General features: G+C 37.5%; 1 protein-coding gene across 1 annotated transcript in view; it reads right to left on the reverse strand.

Moving 5' to 3' along the window:
- The window catches only part of DMD (dystrophin), a 1496890-nt gene that overhangs the window by 821885 nt on the left and 656802 nt on the right, over positions 1–18203 (reverse strand). Inside the window, exon 20 of the mRNA XM_027775723.1 lies at positions 17100–17208. Coding sequence (XP_027631524.1) covers positions 17100–17208 — 109 coding nt within the window. The remainder of the gene's footprint in view (positions 1–17099; positions 17209–18203) is intronic.

Here is an 18203-nt window from a genome sequence, read left to right on the forward strand (position 1 = left end):
CACGCGCCGGGCGTGAGTTTTAAGCCACCGGGTCTGGAATGCGAACCACAGTCAACTATGTGGGAGTCCAGCGACATAGCCATTACGCTAACTGCTGGTTCCCCATTTTCTTTTTTGTGAGTCTAGGAATCATGTTTATGTTAATCAATACTTTAACCCTAGCATCTAATGCACAGTGGTTACACAGTAAACCCAAATAAATGATTGGTTGAATTAATGTGTTGAAAAATTAATGATACAAATGCATAACCCATAGTAGGAGAAAGAACTTTAACAGTAAATAAAAGAGTATTGCCTCTTATTCCCCAATGGTAACATCTGCTGCTTCTAATTTCATTTTTTTTTCTTTTTTTTGAGAGGTTTTCACTATAGGGCACATGCATTCACCAGAAAAACAGAGAGACAGAGAGACAGAAAGTGACAAATCACCCCCCTCAGGGGGGGGGGATGGCCATGCCGCAATCCCTTCTCCTCCATTCTCCTCTCAGGATCTTGGGCACACCGCGCATGTGCTTGGCGTGAGTTTAAGCCACTGGGTCCAGGACTTGAACCCTAGTCGACTGCATGGGAGTCCAGCGACATAGCCATTACGCTAACTGCTAGTCCCCTAATTTCATTCTTTATATGTAGTTCATTATTTAAATGTAAGTCACTTGAAGTGGCACTAGTATAGCTCTTTTCTGTTGATCTATGATGCCATTCTCCCTTTGTAGAAGTGTGCTAACTATTACAAAGTTCAATGAAAGCTCAGATGTTATATATGACATTATCATCTCTAGAACTAAGATTCCACATAATATAGAAATGATTGTCTCTACTTAGGTATATCTAATGGTGCCTCAGTAATGAAAAATATGGGACTTGTGTTCAAAAGAATAAATAAAACTAAGATCTAGTTATCCTCTTTCTTTGTGTTGTTTCTGCTGAAATAGGAAAATGTTCTCCAAAGTAAGGACAGATGTTTTAGACTTAAGTCTAGCTAGATAATTATGATTACTGGTTTTAAATGACAATGAGACACACTTTTTTTTTTTGAGAGGATTTTTTGCTATAGGGCGTGTGCGCTCACCAGACAGACAGAGAGAGACATAGAGATAGAAAGCGAGAAATCACCCCCCAGGGGGGATGGTCACGCCGCAATCCCTTCTCCTCCATTCTCCTGTCGGGATCTTGGGCACGCACGCACATGTGCCTGGTGTGAGTTTTAAGCCACCAGGTCTGGGACACGAACCGCGGTCGACTACATGGGAGTCCAGAGACATAGCCATTACGCTAACTGCTGGGTCCTGAGACACACTTTTTTTTTCAAGAGAGATTTTTGCTATAGGGTATGTGCACTCATCAGAGAGACAGAGAGAGTCATAGAAACAGAAAGCAAGAAATCACTCCCTGGGGGGATGGCTACGCCACAATCCCTTCTCCTCCATTCTTCTCTTGGGGTTTTGGGTAGACAAACATATGTGTCTGGCATAAGTTTTAGGCAGTCAGGTCCAGGACTTGAACCGCAGTCAACTACATGGAAGTCCAGTGACATAACCATTATGCCATCTGCTGGTCCCAATAGTGAGACACCCTTAACAGTTGAACCAAGTATTTTACATAATCTCTTCATTCTTACTGTGAGTGACTTTACACATTTCCATACTATGCCAGACAAATTGTATCCTTGTTTCTGAGTAAGCATTAAAAACATTGTTGATAGGGAACCAGCAGTTATCGTAATGGCTATGTCGCTGGACTCCCACGTAGTCGACCACGGTTCGTGTCCTGGACCCGGTGGCTTAAAACTCACGCCGGGCGCGTGTGCGTACGTGCCCAAGATCCCGGGAGGAGAATGGAGGAGAAGGGATTGCGGCGTGACCATCCCCCCTGGGGGGTGATTTCTCGCTTTCTGTCTCTCTGTCTCTCTCTGTCTGTCTGGCGAGCGCACGTGCCCTATAGTGAAAAAAAAAAAAACATTGTTGATAAATATTATTCTCACTGAGGAAGTCATAAAAAGATTAGAGAAATAAATTCAACAACCTATATTCCTTTTATTAGCTATTGGGTTGTCAGGAAAGTCATGATGTATTCCTGATGTATTTTTCCATGCAAAAATGCATCATGACTTTCCTGATGACCTAATATCATGACTCTTATCAGCTAGTATTTATCTAAAACAGGATTAAGTGAACTAAGGCTTGTGGGTCAATTTTTTAAATAAAGTTTTTATTGGAACACAGTTACACTCCTTCATTTGGGAACCATCTATGGCTGCTTTTGCACTTCAGCAGCAGAATTAACTGTGACAGAGACCTTCAGAACTATAAAGCCCAAAATATTTACTATCTGGCTCTTTATCGAAAAAGTTGGCAATCTCCTGATCTAAAACCCAATCAAAGTGAGTATGTTATTAACCCATACCTCTTACTGAAATAGTGCATTCTATAATCCAATAAATTACACTATAAAATAGAGATATTTTTATTTGCCTTAAATTTTGTCTTCCAATATTCAAAAGGTATCCCCCTTAATTGTGATGTGCTATGATATGGTGAATAAATTCCTATTCTCACTACTGCAGTTAGAAGAGTAATGGACTAGAAATAGGAAAAGCTTTCATCTTGAGTCTCCTTTTGTTCAGTTTCTCCAAACTGCAACAAAATCATAATCCTTATTCTTCAGGGATTTTTTAAGGCCAAGGTAGATAAGTAGATAGTATACACATGTGAAACATTTTATTAATTATGATCACTTGGATTTTAGTGTTTGGATTTTAGTGGTTTTCTTTTTTTCATTGTCGGTTTAATGAACTATCGCCATAGCTTGCTTTAGTTGATATTCATATGGCAATGTGACCAATCTTATGATTCATTTAGTTATACTGCTAGCTCCAATTTATTTCTTGAGTGCACATCCCTTAGCATGGCTTAATACTGACCTCATCATTTCTGCCCACTCAGGTCTTCCCACTCATTCATCTCAATCCATTTGTACCCACTGCCTTGCTCACACTGGCTTTTCCTATAATGCTTCAGATTTATCCAGATGGGAAAAATAAATTCTAGTCTAGAAACATGCTTAAGTGGGACATTTATAGTTGGTAGACAAGTCAATAATATCCATTCTGATGAATTCTAACACTGCTGGGAACTTCGCTCCCTTTTACTTTCGCAGAAGTTTCAATGTCATGTAGTCTCGTAGCTTTTAGTATTTTAAAAGCATATAACCCCTTCTTCAAGTGAAATCTAAAGAAGAAAACCATCAGGTGAAGCATATAAAGGGAGAGAGAAGCAGACTGGTTGAAATTGGAGATGGGAAGCAATGAGAACTCTGGGGATATACTGGAGAGACATCATCTGCCCTTTTGAGGAGATAAGGGCAGGGTTTTCAGAAGAGATGATGAACCCTCATTTTCTGGTTTGTATACCTAGTTGAATGAAGTCCCAGTCCAAATTAATTTTTGCAACTACATGCTATAGTAGACAAGGGGTTCCACTTACTCAACACTGTTAATGAGCAAAGAGGACATTAGGGAATACTTTTGGAAAATCAGGTCTGAACACAAAAAAGAATTTATCATGGGGGTCATGGTATGTTTTAGGAAGAGATTAAATGAAGCACTGTCTAAATATATTTCTTTAATTTAATTTTGAATTCCAGCATGTTACTGGACTATGGTACATATAGTCTTTTCCAGATCTAGGTTTTATAATTCTGCCACTGTACTGACTGTTTGACCTTGGACTGACAGTTACAGAACTGGGAAAATAAATAAAACTAAACAGTAATGTGGAAGAATCAGGTCTGTCATCTCGATATTTTTTTTTGTCCTGATGGCTTCTTGTATTCCAGAGGAAAAAAAATAAACACATAAAAAATGAAAGAAAAAAAGGGGGAGGAGGAAGAAAGAAAACTGCATGTTTCTTCTTACTGAAATCATTTCTATAGCTCTGTGATTAGTACTAAGCTTCAAGGGTACTACTATTTAAGACCTAAGTCCACCCACATAGTTTTTTTTTTTTTTGAGAGGTTTTTTCGCTGTAGGGCGCGTGCGCTCACCAGACAGACAGAGAGAGACATAGAGACAGAAAGCGAGAAATCACCCCCCAGGGGGGATGGTCACGCTGCAATCCCTTCTCCTCCATTCTCCTCTCAGGATCTTGGGCGCACACGCACCCGGCATGAGTTTTAAGCCACCGGGTCCAGGACACGAACCATGGTCGACTACGTGGGAGTCCAGAGACATAGCCATTATGCTAACTGCTGACTCCCCACCCACATAGTTTTAATATAAGATTTGGGTGCCATACTAGAAAAGAAAGAAGGGGAAAGGAGAGTATTGTCATTAAAGTATATATGGAAAATATATGCACATACACTAGGTTAGAAATGATTCTACAGTTCATGGAACCTGTATCCACAAACCACATAACTATGACTAAGTGTATTTAATGTAAAGGTGCAAGACAGATATCAACTTTAGGAAGATACAGGTTTAACGGACATGTTATGCCCACTTAGTAGCTAAGTGTCTCTGGGGTAACCTTTTTTTATAAGCTTCAGTTTCCACCCATGTTTTTGAAAAAAAGAAAAATAACATAGTACCTACCTCATAAGGCTATTGTAAGATTAAACAGAACAATGCACAAGAATATCTAGCAAAATTCCTGGCACAGAACAGGGTATTAATATATGTTAGCTCTAAGATAAATATTAGGTGTGTTCAGGTCAATAGAGAAGCTGGGAGAATAACTGAAATGAAAGCAGGTATCATTTTTAAAAGCAGCTATGATATGCCTACATATTATTAGAATGGAATCAGGCTGTGAGACCTTAGAGACCCTCTAACAGAGTTAAACATGAAGTGACAATGTTGTTTTGCCTGATTTGCATCAGACCTTTGTTGTTAAAGCACTTTTTCTTCAATATGCTCAAAATGAAGCATTTATTCACCCAGATAATAGATACAAATCCATGCATTCAAATGTTCCTTGGAGTCAGAGATCATGATGGAAATCCCTAGAATCATAGAGATTTGCATCTAGAAACTAGCATATTATATTCACATTCAAGGAGATTGGAAGGGGTAGTGTCAGCTTTTTAACCAGAATCTTTTCATTACTTCACCCCGTTGGGGTTGTAGCACATGCTGTGAGTGACCTCCAGAGATTCCCTAAGCTGTATGCAGACAGCAAATTGAATCTGAAAGCTTTATTAGACAAGTTTGTCTTTTAGCTGGTGGGACTGGATGTCAGCTATATTGGAAAAAAAATAAGATTTCTTGTGAAACTGGGTCCTGACCTTGAAAAAAATCTCAAATCAAAGTGTACAATTCAATTCTGAGTTATGCCCTTATTTGTTAAACATAGAGTACAGGTTCAAAATAAAAAGGCACATTTTATTTTAAAGAAATAAGAATCGTCAAAAACAAAATAATAGGACTTCTCTTTTGATCATGCTGGACTTAGTAAGCAAAAATGTTTATCACCAAATCATGGAGTTAAAAATAAGCTGATAAACAAGGAAAATTTTTTTTTGCTCCAATATAAAAAGGAAAATTACCTCCTCTATTTATCCATAGTAAGCATTATCGAAGGTTTATTTCTACCTTCTATCCATACATTTCTTTGAGAATAAAGAATGCACTCTGACTGAAACTGACTAAAGATATAGAAACACAGTAAATGGATGTGAATACCAGATACAGTATGTGTGAAAGAGTAGAGTCTGAGGAAGAGGACATTTAGAAGAAAACTAGAGAGACAAAGCATTAATGGGACAAAGAAATGTGGTATTACCTGTTGAAGATAATTTTATAGTTTTATCAACTGGACTAGGAAGAAATGTTCACATGTTGACATATTCACTTCGTAAGCTAAATAATGTGATCGAATGTATAAAAGAAAATGAAATTAAAAAAAGAATAAAAAAGAATAAAAAAAAGAATAGTCCTGGGAGGGGCCAGCAGGTGGTGTGGTAGTTAAGGTGCTGGATTCCTCCTGGCTAACCATGGTTCGAATCCTGGACCTGATGGCTAGAAAATTATGGGACAAGTGTATGTGCATGCCCAAAATCCCAGGAGGAGAAATGGAAGAGAAGGGATTGTGGTATGGCCATCCCCTCTTGGGGGGGGTGATTTCTTACTTTCCTTCTCTCTGTCTCTGTCTCTCCCTCTCTCTCGCTCTCCAGCAAGTACACATGCCCTATGGAAAAAAGAAAAAACTAAAAGAAGTAAAAAGAAAACAAAAAAGAAAAAAAAATTAAAAGAGAAAAGAAAAAAGAGAATACTCCTGGGAAACTAAAGCAACATTGGAAATTGACTAATTTGTTTCACTTCAATATTGCCTCCTACATTTCTAGTGGCATGTTATTTAGTTCCTGCTTTTAATTTTTAAGTTATTTTTATTTTTAATGTCAGGGTCATAAGCATGAGAAAGAGAGAGAGAGAGATAAAGCATCCCTCTCAACAAATGCTTGTTATGCTGCAATTCTTTTTCCTCCATTTCTCCATCCAGTTAGGATCCTGTGTATGTGCAAAATTGCCTGGTGTATTTTTGAGCTGCTGGGCAAGATTGAGACCATAGCTGACCATGTAGCATCTGGTTCCCTCTGCATAGCGCTTAACTGCTACACAATAGGGCTGACCTTAGTTCCTGCTTTTTAATGTGGAGAACAGTGATTATTTTGGCAAGGTGTGATGATTATTCTAGAAGTAGATGTTAAGAATATTTTAATTTTGACTTTTTTTTTGTATTGAGGGTCTAAAATATAATTTAGGTACTGATATAATTAATGCTTTTAGCAATTTTACCTAAATATAATGGGCTGGCATGCACCTTAAAAATGAAATTAAAACATATTCTCTTAAAAATACTGAATATAAAAGAAGGAAAAAACTATCAATTTTAAGAGGAAGAAAACAGGCAATAAATAAACTATATGAATTTTTAAGAGAAAGATGATAACATATAAAAACACAGGTTTTCAAGTTGGATATCAAGACAGAGTCAAGAATAAGAGTTAAGGAATGAGATGGGGGTTAGATATGTCCTGGAAGATTTGCATCAAAACCCCAGAACATCCCTTTTTGATCAGTACTGTCATCTTTAAAAAATAGGATTTACCACTGAGATTGTAAAGATAAACATATCTGTCAGTTGTATCTCAACAGGAAAAATGTTGAAATATACAGGAATACTGAAGAACACTAAAATCAAACTCGGGAGATGTGAGTTTAGATCCAGATTTTTGTCATTAAAAAGATGGGCAAAGAAATAATCACTTAATCTCTCTGGCATTATAATTACATGGGAAGGTTTATATATTTGCTCCAGCTTTGAAATAAATTTTCTTATTCATTTGGTCAAAAAATACGAGTTGAACACATACCATGTACTAGTTATTGAATACCAGTTGAACATACATGCTTTTATCATGCAAAGGCAGAAAGGGCATATACTGACTTTGTGATGTGATTGAGCCATTGGAAGAACAGTAATTATGATTAATAATTGTGGCATAGGGTCCAACTGTGAAGTCCACAACAAAAAACAATATGGCACACACACTTGGAAGGGTAGAGGGAGAGTACCACAGAGATTTTCAAACACTTGAGAAACTGCTTTTTTGTTGAAAAGCCATAGGGGCTTACCTGATTTGTGCTGGAAAAGGAATGTTTGAACAGAGATTAAAGAGCAGACTTCAAAGAATGATGGAACACAGTCTAAATGTACAATAAGCAAAAATGTTCTCTTCCTGCACAAAAAAATTAATTTAGACAGTGACTGGAACTTGGTTTAGACAGTTGAAAGACTTGTCTTGAGTATAACAGCAGTGGTGGAATTCCACCTACTCTTCATTTTTTTAAGAAGAGGAGGCAGTTAACTTTCTTAAGATTGCTTATAAAAGAGAGAGAGCCTTTCCCTTAGATAGTGGGAAAGTATGGATGACCTCTCAAATACCTTTCAAACTATAGCCACTGTGGAGAACAATATAAACGTTCCTCAGAAATCTACAAATAGAACTACTGTGTGACCCAGTGATTCCACTTTTAGCTATCTACCAAAAGGAAGGGAATACACTCAGTTGGAAAAACACTTGCACATCCATGTTTATTGCAGCATTATTCACAATTGCTAGGACATATAATCAAACCAAATGTCCAAGAACAGATGAGTGGACTGAAAACATGTGGCACATGTACTCTATGGAATACTACTCAGCCATTAAAAAGGACTCTGACATTTGATACAAAGTGGACGAATATGGAAGATTTAATGCTAAGCTAAGCAAGTCAGACTATTAAAGACATGCATTATATGTCCCTGCTCAATATATACTGAATATCTGCACTCTATAACAGAAACTTAAAGATTGGAAGCTATAATAGCGAGGAGGCTAACTGTAGGTACTGGAGACAGTAGAGAAGGGAGTGGGTAATAGAAGATGGGAGGGAAGAGATCAGGAAAACAACTGTAATATTTAATAGACAAAAATAGTAAAGATATCTGTGGATGACAATATACATGGTAGTGCCTTTAACTTGACTAATTTGCACCTTATACATGCTAGGAGAAACCATGTTGTGCACTAGAGAGATGTACGGTGATTAAATGTAAATTTTAAAAAATGTTAAAAGTACTATTGAAAAAATTTACAATTTAAGTACAAAACTGCTACTATTTCCTTTTGGAATTCTCTTTTTTCTTAAAGGTCAAGTTATATTCAATTTTAAAACTATTCAGTGAAGTTTTAGGAACTACAAGGAAATCTTCTCTTGTGAGTTGTGAGACACCTTTTTTCATGAATATGCTTAAATAGTCTTAATTTCCCCTTGATAATATGACAATCAACATTAAGGTATACTCTATAATGATTTCAAGCAAAGGTCCTTTCTTGGAGAAGGTTAAGGAGTGTAAAAACGTTAAGGTAATTTTACTATAATTAACACTTTATACCTCTTAAACTTTAATACATGGGCAATTGAAATTTTTCAAATGATCAGAATCAATGTGTGTCTCCTCTTCCTACACACACACACACACACTGAAACTTCCAGAAATGTTTCCAACAAGCATTAGACATGATGGATTAGCGTTTCTTTCTTTGCCAGTTCAGATCCCAAAGCACAGCCCTAACTGGAGATGGCAACCAAGCAATAAAACTGCCAAAAGGTTAAGAGAGGGAGAAGAAAGGGAACTTCATCGTCAGGAAATGGATAATTAACATCTAAATACTCAAGTTTTCACAGTCTGTCACTGTCTTTGATGTTAATAATGATGCCACTGCTGTGCATTCCCTGTTAACCAGGGAGCATTGTTGAAGAACCTGGCCTGGGACCAGGGGCCAATGCTCCTCTGCCTATATAGACTTTATTCTGATTGATGGGAACAATCCTCGGGTATTCCCAGCCAGGGCTTACTGTTGTCATTTCTTTCTACTGTGTGACACCTCTATTTCAAACATCCTCATGCAACGGATGCATCCAAATAGATTTTTAAAATTAATTAATTAATTAATTAATCAATCAATGACAAGTATTAGAGAGTCTCCATAGTTGCTCAAGGCTTTGAGAGGATCGAAAACTGATTTATTTTCATATTTTATAATGGTGACGGGCTTTCCCTTTTTCCCCCCTACAAAATCATACAGCTACTGTATTAGACTTTGAGGATGTTTTCAAGGTTTAGAGATTGCAACTATAAAACCAATGCTGGTATGGCCATGTCCTAGATGGTCTTAGCAGAGAAATCACCTGCTAATGAGATATAGAAAGATGTGATTGGACTAGGGACAAATGTTCATATGTTGAAATATTCACTTTGTAAGCTAAATAACGTGATTGAATGTATAAAAGAAAATGAAATAAAAATTTAAAAATTAAAAAGAAATTTAAAAACACAACAACAACAAAAAAAAAGAAAAAAAACTAAAAGAAAGATGTGGTTTCACCAGAACTGATTTGCCTCATCTCAAGATTTCAGTTGAAGTAGAATCAACAGTGAAAATATAACTGAAATGGGAAGGGTATGACTGACACCCTTCCCTACATTAAGGATATGGGTGACATCCCTTCCTATGTATTTGAGAAGCTTGAGAACCAAAACCAACTGATTGCTTCCTTCCTTGTCTCATGATAAATACAGATAAATAAAGGTCATTTTCAGGACAATCATTTTTTTTAACAATTTAAGCCAAACAAATAAATAGTAATATACCATGATTGCATTTAAGCTCCAATTAACCTCATGCTTTAATCAAACTACATACCTACCTATATAAAGTATTATTGAAATGGCATCGGGATGCTTTATTCAATTTCAGAGAGGTGAATGAAGTCAAATAATAAATGTATAAATAACCTTCTGTATGATTATTTCATATTTAATTTAAATAGAGCTTTGAAAAATTCAAATGAAGATAAATAAATCATTGATTGTGATATGATGTACTGATTAACAGAATAAGCTTTGGAATCACCGAGCCCTATCTATGAATACTCACTCTGTTACTTAAGAGCTTTGTGACTTTGAACAAATTATTTAACCTTTCTGACTCAGTTTTTTTCATCTGTAAAATGGAAATCACAACATAACTCAAAAGGTATAACTATGGCATTAATTCTAAGACCTGTTGTATTTATTTAGGTTTACTAGAAGTAGACTCTAAAACAAGGATGAAAGTGCAGGTATTTATTTGGGAGGTGATCCCAGAAAGTCACAGTAGAGGAGGAAGAAAATAAGTAGGACTGTAAAGAAAGCCTATACAGGGCAGCTAATAAGTAGATTACCACTGTGGGCAACTATGGCTCAACTTGTCCAAGACCTTTGGTGTGGAATATGCATCGAAGGTGCCCTACCCTAGGGATAAAGGAGATGGGATATTTATCTTTCAACTTCTGTGCACTTAATCTGGTTATTAAGTGCTGTTCCAGTGATGTTTCTTCCCTCAGCCTCTGAAAGTGAGCAATTTCTCCTGTGGTTAGAGAAAGTGCCCAGGCAACAGGTACTTATAGTTAAGAGCTTTAGGCTTTACAGGGAGGATGAGTGTTGAAAGGCCATGGGTAGGGCACTAAGGGCCAAATCTGACCCACACACTCCTTTCGTATAAACAAAGTTTAATTAGAACACAGCCATATCTCTCTATTTTCACATGATCAGTGGTATGGTTGCTTTCAGTATACAATGACAGAATGGAGTGTATGACCTATAAGGCTGAAAATATTTAGTATCTGGCCCTTTACAAAAAAAAAAATGTGTTGATCTTTTATCTAGTTAGTAGCATGAGTGAGATTAGAATTTAGGCTTCTTGACCTCTACTGCTACGCTTTCCTAATTACACTTGAGACTTACTTTCTCTAAAATTAATTACAGGAAGAGATGATTTTACCAATGTTTAATCAACTAGAAATCTCTATTAACTTGCACTTCTATATATCCATATCCAATGGTCATTTATTTTATAATTATTGCCCTGAGACATTGGAATGAAATATCCTGATCTGCAGTCTTCACATTAAGCATGTTCTATATGCAATTACTTTTGAAAATGATAAATCAGGTATGATAGAATATGAATGTTCTCAGGCCCAGCAGCTTGTGCATGAGAACGGATATACATTGACATTTACAGCCGGATTTGCTGGCACTTTGCCTCCATCTGCCACACAAGTCTTCTGACCCATGCAAAGTCCTGTCTACCTAAATATTTCTGAGCATCTCCAGAGGAACTTTATATAAGCATGGCTATTTCCTCATAGGTATCTGCTAGGATGATGGAGTTTCTCTACTGAGTGAATACTCCTTCTTTAGTGTACTGCTCATGTCCTTGAACTTTCAAGCTACAGAGTTCTTGGTGGGGATGGGGTGAAGAGTAGAGATACTGAAATAACATAGAGTTGCTTTTGGCATTCACAGCACTATATGTCAGTGGAATCTTATCTCACTCCATCTTGTACACAGCAGTAGAGATGAGCTCCTTCTGCACTTGTCATAGGTTTGTGGCCATAATTCTCAAAGCACAGTCCCATGATCATCAGCATCAACATCACCTGGGAACTTTTCAGAGCTGCAAATCTCACCCCTACACCTACAGAATCAGAAACTCTAGAGTAAAGGGGCACTGATCTGTGCGTTAGTCAAATGATTGGTAAGGTAAATTTTGAGAGTTACTGACATAGGTAGGGTATTAGACTCAGACGAACCCTCTTTCTCCACTTTTCCTCCTTTTCCCCATGGTAGTGGTCTTTGTGTAAAGATGGCTACAATAAAGCCTCCTACCATAACAGTATTCATGCCCTTTTACAATGTGATATCACAGCTCCTCCCTTTAAGAGATAAAGTCATTTACTCACCCCTTGAATTTGAGCTGACCTTTGACCAATAGAATGTAGCAGAGTGATGTTTTAGGAATTTCAAAGTCTTAGCATCAAGAGGTCTGGTAGCTTTCACTCTCCCTTTGGAATGTTGTTTTGAGAACATTGTATAAGGAAACCTAGTCTAGCTTACTAGGAGATGAGAGGACTTGTGAAGAACCGAATTTCTCCAGCCAGCAGTTAGCTGGAAGATCTCCAAGGTAAACCATTCTAGACCATCTAGCCCTTGTTTAGGTACCAAATGACTGCATCCATGTAATACCCAGCATGACTATCAGAATAATTATCCTGCTAATCACCATGTGCAAATGGAAGACCCACAAAATCATATACTAGTAGGTAACTCTTATTTAAGCCATTAAGCTTTAAGGTACTTTTATAGAACAATAGATAAATAAATAACTGATACATCCAATGTATCAAAGCAACAACATTGCAAAAGCTTTTTTCCAGCTTTTGTCCTATAACCTGAAAAATCTGTACAGCTCAAGCAGAATCACCCCATTGTACTACATAGTTTAAGTAAGCAATGACAGAGGAGCGTGGTTTAGTGTTTAATGTGGGGTCTCAGTTTCCACATATATAAAAGAACATTCTGCCAGATGATCACTTCAATGAGGATTTTACGTTTGGAGTTTTATGGTTTTAAAAAATTCAGAGAATAAATTGATTTCTTATACTCTTTAAGTAGAAACAACACAGAAACATACATCACTTTTACTCCTCATCCATCCACAATTGAGTTAAATTACACTTACTACTGGCTCACTGCCTCAGTATCTGGAATTTCCATTAGGTTCTTGGACAGAGAGATAGTACAAGGCAAAGCAACCAAACCAAACCAAACAAAACAAAACATAGGCTTTGGAGCCTGACACACTTGAATTGGAATGCTGGCTCTTTCTTTCCAGCTGTGTGGCTTTAATCTAGCTAGTTCTCCTCCAAACTTTAGGTTGTAATCATATGTATTTTGCAATTATTTTGAGGATAAAAATCATATACATAATAGAAGCTATACACACCGTAGTAGAAGCACAATGAAAAAAATTACCATGATGAATTAGAAATTATATCATATTATAATATAGCACATGAAATAAGACCCATATATCAGAAACGAATTGCAAATTCAATTTTCTTTTTATAATATTATATTTATTTTAGATGAATTTACTATAAGTCAAGAAGTCACCAATATAAATTATTCTTAATTCTGATGTTTAAGCCATCAAATTAAAGAGAAAGTCTTATTTGAATAAAAGCGGCCCTTGGGGACCAGCAGTTGGCAAAATGGCTATGTCACTGGACTCCCATGTAGTCGACTGCAGTTCGAGGCATGGATCCAATGGCTTAAACTCATGCAGACGCGTGTGCGTGCATGCCCAAGATCCCGGGAGGAGAATGGAGAAGGGCTTGCAGCGTGGCCATCCCCCTCGGGCGGTGGGGGGGGGAGTGATTTCTCGCTTTATGTCTCTCTTTCTGGCGAGCGCATGTGCTCTATAGCAAAAACCTCTCAAAAACAAAACAAAAAAACAAAAACTTTTGATCTAACTATGTATTGATTCTTTTCAATCAACATTTGTATATTTAACATTTTGACTTTATTCCCAACTGTGTGTCAGGTGGTTGCTAAAGGGGATTAAAAAGCCACTGCTTTTGAGAAAATCTCCTTGGTTCTTCTATAACGCCAGCCATAACTCCGTAAGCCTTCACCAACAGCGTGGAGGGAGAGTATTTCAGACTCTCTTGTCTGGTGAAAGAGTGAGTGGGAGGAAGGCAGCAGGAGGGGTAGATAAGTCCTCATGTAGGGGAGAGGAGAGCAGGGCAGAAGATACTGAAGAAGCACCTCTCTCACTACTTCCATAGCTCTTCGCCTTGCCCTTACTGTAATCTCACAAGTCTCTGGATCTTCTTCCATCCTGATCCCACTTGAACAAGTTTACCCTGGGTATTTTCTCTGCCTGGAATGCTTTCCCCAGATATACACATGGCTCACTTCCTCACTTCCATCAGCTTTCTGGTGTTCTCAAATATCTTTTTTAATAGAACAGCTGTCTTGACCATATCATAATGCCCTCATCACCATTTCCAGCTTTTAAGTTCCCAATGAATGTGTTTATTTTCAAACTTCAATATGCATGTCAATTACCTAGGGATTCTATTAAAATGGAGGTTGTTATTTGATGGGTCTGGGGTGGGGTTTCAGATTCTCTCTCTCACTCTCTCTTTGGGAGAAATTTTTGCTATAGGGTGCATGTACTCACCCGAGAGACAGAGAGACAGAAAGTGAGAAATCACTCTTCAGGGGATGATCACACGGCAATGCTTTTCCCTCTATTCTCCTCATGGTATCTTGAGCACACACACACACACACACACACACACACACACACACACATCTGGTGTGAATTCCAAGCTGCTGAGTCTGGGACTCAAATTGCGGTTGACTATGTGGGAGTCCAGCGACATAACCATTATGCCATATGTTGGTCCCTGGATTCTGCATTTCTAACTTCCATTGTCAGTGATCTGCAGTACAGTTGTAGTTGCAACACTTGTGATTACTGAGATACTATATATTAGGCTGTCAGGAAAGTCACGATGCATTTTTCTTTGCGTCGTGACTTCCCTGAGGACCCAATATATTCTTTGTCAGTAGTTTGTCTTTTTCTTCCAATCATAAAAGGAGGGACTTGTCTTATTCTGTGCTATACCTTCAACACCTAGTATGATAGCCAGTACATGCAAGTTAATACATATTTATTAACTGGATAAATTATATATGTTGCTGGAAATAAAAACTGGAATTTTGAAAGCATTTTCCATTAGAAACACTGTTGTTCCATTTAGGTACATTACATTTCTGCACCCTGGTTTTAAAACCTTTCTACTATGTGTAAAGCTGTTTAAATGCTGGCATAAACCCTTAAGTTCAGAGTTTAACAAATTTATGAAACAATCACTGGAACACAATCTTGTCACAAAGTTATAGTCTGAAGCTGAATATACCAGAGACAGCTAGAGAACAATTACCAGTAAATGATTATATAGGTAAAAACTATGCATATATGCTGAGGGAACCAAAAATTATATCCTATAAACAGAAATAAACCTGACATAATTAGTTGAATATAAACCCTGATATAGCAATTTTAGTGTCCTAGATTGACAAAAAAAAAAAATCATAATGCTTGCACATCTTTTTCAAGTCTCCAATGTCATTAAATCTAACTCTGATGACTGCTCAGAAACCCCAGGGGGCATATAAGACACACTGTCCCCAGACTGTACAGCTCTTTAACCCAAGCACAGTTTCCTCCTACTATTGAATTATCATTGTGCTACACTGGCTTTGATCCTCCTAATTCAGTATATTTCTACTTGATATAAAATAAAAATCAAGTTTACCTAAAGAATCAGTCATTGTCCTGCTTTAATATTTCAATCACTTGATCTTTAAAATAGACAAAGCAAAACAACCAAAACAAAAATTCAAAGATGTTTTTTGTTCTGCCTAATTAGAGAATTGGTACAGAAAAGAACCTTTCTGGCTTCTTTCCCTGAGAGTCAAAGCTGGTATTACATTGCCATGGGATTTTTATATATACCTTCTATCAACAACTGAATAAAAGTGAAATAAAATAGACTGAAAATATTCAATAAAAACTGAAGTTAAAACTACAGCTAAATAAAGAAATATTCCTTCCCCAAAACAGCTTGTGTAGTCACACTCTAGTTTTTTTTCTTTTTTCTTTTTATGCTTAAACTAAAAATGAAAACACTCTTAAAATAGTTTTCAAGGAGGGGCCAAGTGGTGGTGTGATAGCTGAAGTGGCTAGATCCCACTTGGCTGACTATGCCGTTTGAGTTCCAGACCTGATGACCTGAAAAACACACTGGGTATGTGTGAATGCATATCCAGAATTCCAAAAGAAGAAATGGAGGTAAAGGGATTGTGGCATGGCCATCCCTCCCCCACCCTTAACCCTGGGAGTGCTTTCTCTCTCTCTCTCTCTCTCTCTTGCTTCCTAACAAGCACATGCCCCCTCTAGTACATTTTAAAATTGTTTTAAAATGAGATAGGGAGAGGTGGTAGGAGAAATGCTTGTGTTTCTATGATTTTTTTGTGTGTGGGTATGTTGGATGAATATTGTCTAAATGTAATAGGACTCATTGAGATGGAATCCTTATGCACTCAATGGATTCATTGGCACTCTACCCTTAGGAAAATGCACCCATCCTTGGATACTGGGAATATTGGTTGCTGATAATATTCTTCGTTAGAAATTGTCTTCAGCCTTAGAAAACTCTTCTACATTCTCTCTCCATTCTCACGGGACATTGTGATTGGCTGGATTCAGGATACCAAGACCAAGCCCTCTCCCTGAAATACGGGACAGTTCTCCGGAGCCAGCCCAGCTTCAGGACTTATAAGGGTCTGATTGATGCCTCTGTCATAAACAAATCACTTTTCTGCTTATCCTACTGGGTCCCATTCACTTCCCCTTCTCTTCCTTTTAGGAATGTCTCCAGGGCACAATCACCCATAACCTTTCCATGCACTTTGAATCATAGCCAACTTCTAAGAAACCCACTCTAAGACTTTTTGCATAGTAGATAATACAAAGCATTAGCCCTATATACACAATCAGAACAAATTTTCCCTTTCATCCAAAGATCAATTCATAGTCATGCTTTTGATCAAATAGCTAAAGCCAAGGAAAAATGGATCTGGTATACTTACAGGCTCCAAGAGAGGCCACAGTAGGAGCTAGGTCAGGCTGCTTTGCCTTCAGCTCTTGAAGCAGATGGTTCACTGCCTTCCACTCAGAGCTCAGATCTTCTAACTTCCTCTTCAATAGAAAAGCATACATGTTACTTATTTGATTAACACCTTGACAATAACTTAATTCATGAAGTTATTAATTCATTTTGTGACTGTAATATTGGATTTCTATTATATTTTACTACTAAATTAATTTTCCGGGTAGAAATCTCTTCAAAGGAATTATAATTATTTTAGCCAACCATCCTATAAATCTTTATTGATTGTTTGCTTCATAGAAACTCTTCCTCTAGGCACAATTTTATTTAAAAGAAGTAAAGTGAAAACAAAACAAACAAAATCATTCCCCTCTCAGCAACTGGTTTGAGTCTTCAAAATAACATCTATTGTGCCTACATACCAGAATCATTGGGAGAACATTTATAAAATCTCAGCATCCTGGCTCTCTTCAGATCAATTTTATCAGACTTAGAGGAAGGGCTATGGTAGACATGGGAATATACCATCCAGAGGCCTATGCAAGGCAAATCTCTTGTCCTAGATGGTGGAAATGATGTCAGTAGACATCTTCAATTGTCAGTCCCTTCAGGGACTGCCTTGGCTGCAGAGTGGGCTCATCTGAGGGAATGTCCTTCCTGAGTAGCTCTCATTCAATGACTGATCAAGGTGAGAGAAGAAAGACCCAGCCAATTTGGCTTAAAGAAAGACAGGTTTGAAGGGCCATTTCAACTGCACAGCTTCCCATGGACACAGTCAGGCCTGTATACAATCAGAGGTATGCTGGTATATGTTTAACAACTGGCTCTCTGGGGAAAAAATACCCCAATTTTTGTGTCTGCCAATTACTATGCTGTAAATAATCCTACAATAGCCAATTTTAAATTACAAGATAGTGTTGAGTGGCTCACAAACTGCCTGAGAATTTAACAATAGGCCCTCCTGAGCTGACTCCAGCTGGCTCCAGTATAGCACTGGGCAGCCATTTGATTAGTGACAGCCAGTAGAATATGAGAAGTGATGTTTGTCAGTTCTGAACTGAAGTTTTAAAAAATGAGTAAGGTT

This window comes from Tupaia chinensis, unplaced genomic scaffold, assembly GCF_000334495.1.
Source record: "Tupaia chinensis unplaced genomic scaffold, TupChi_1.0 Scaffold000600_1, whole genome shotgun sequence".
Lineage (NCBI taxonomy): Eukaryota > Metazoa > Chordata > Mammalia > Scandentia > Tupaiidae > Tupaia > Tupaia belangeri.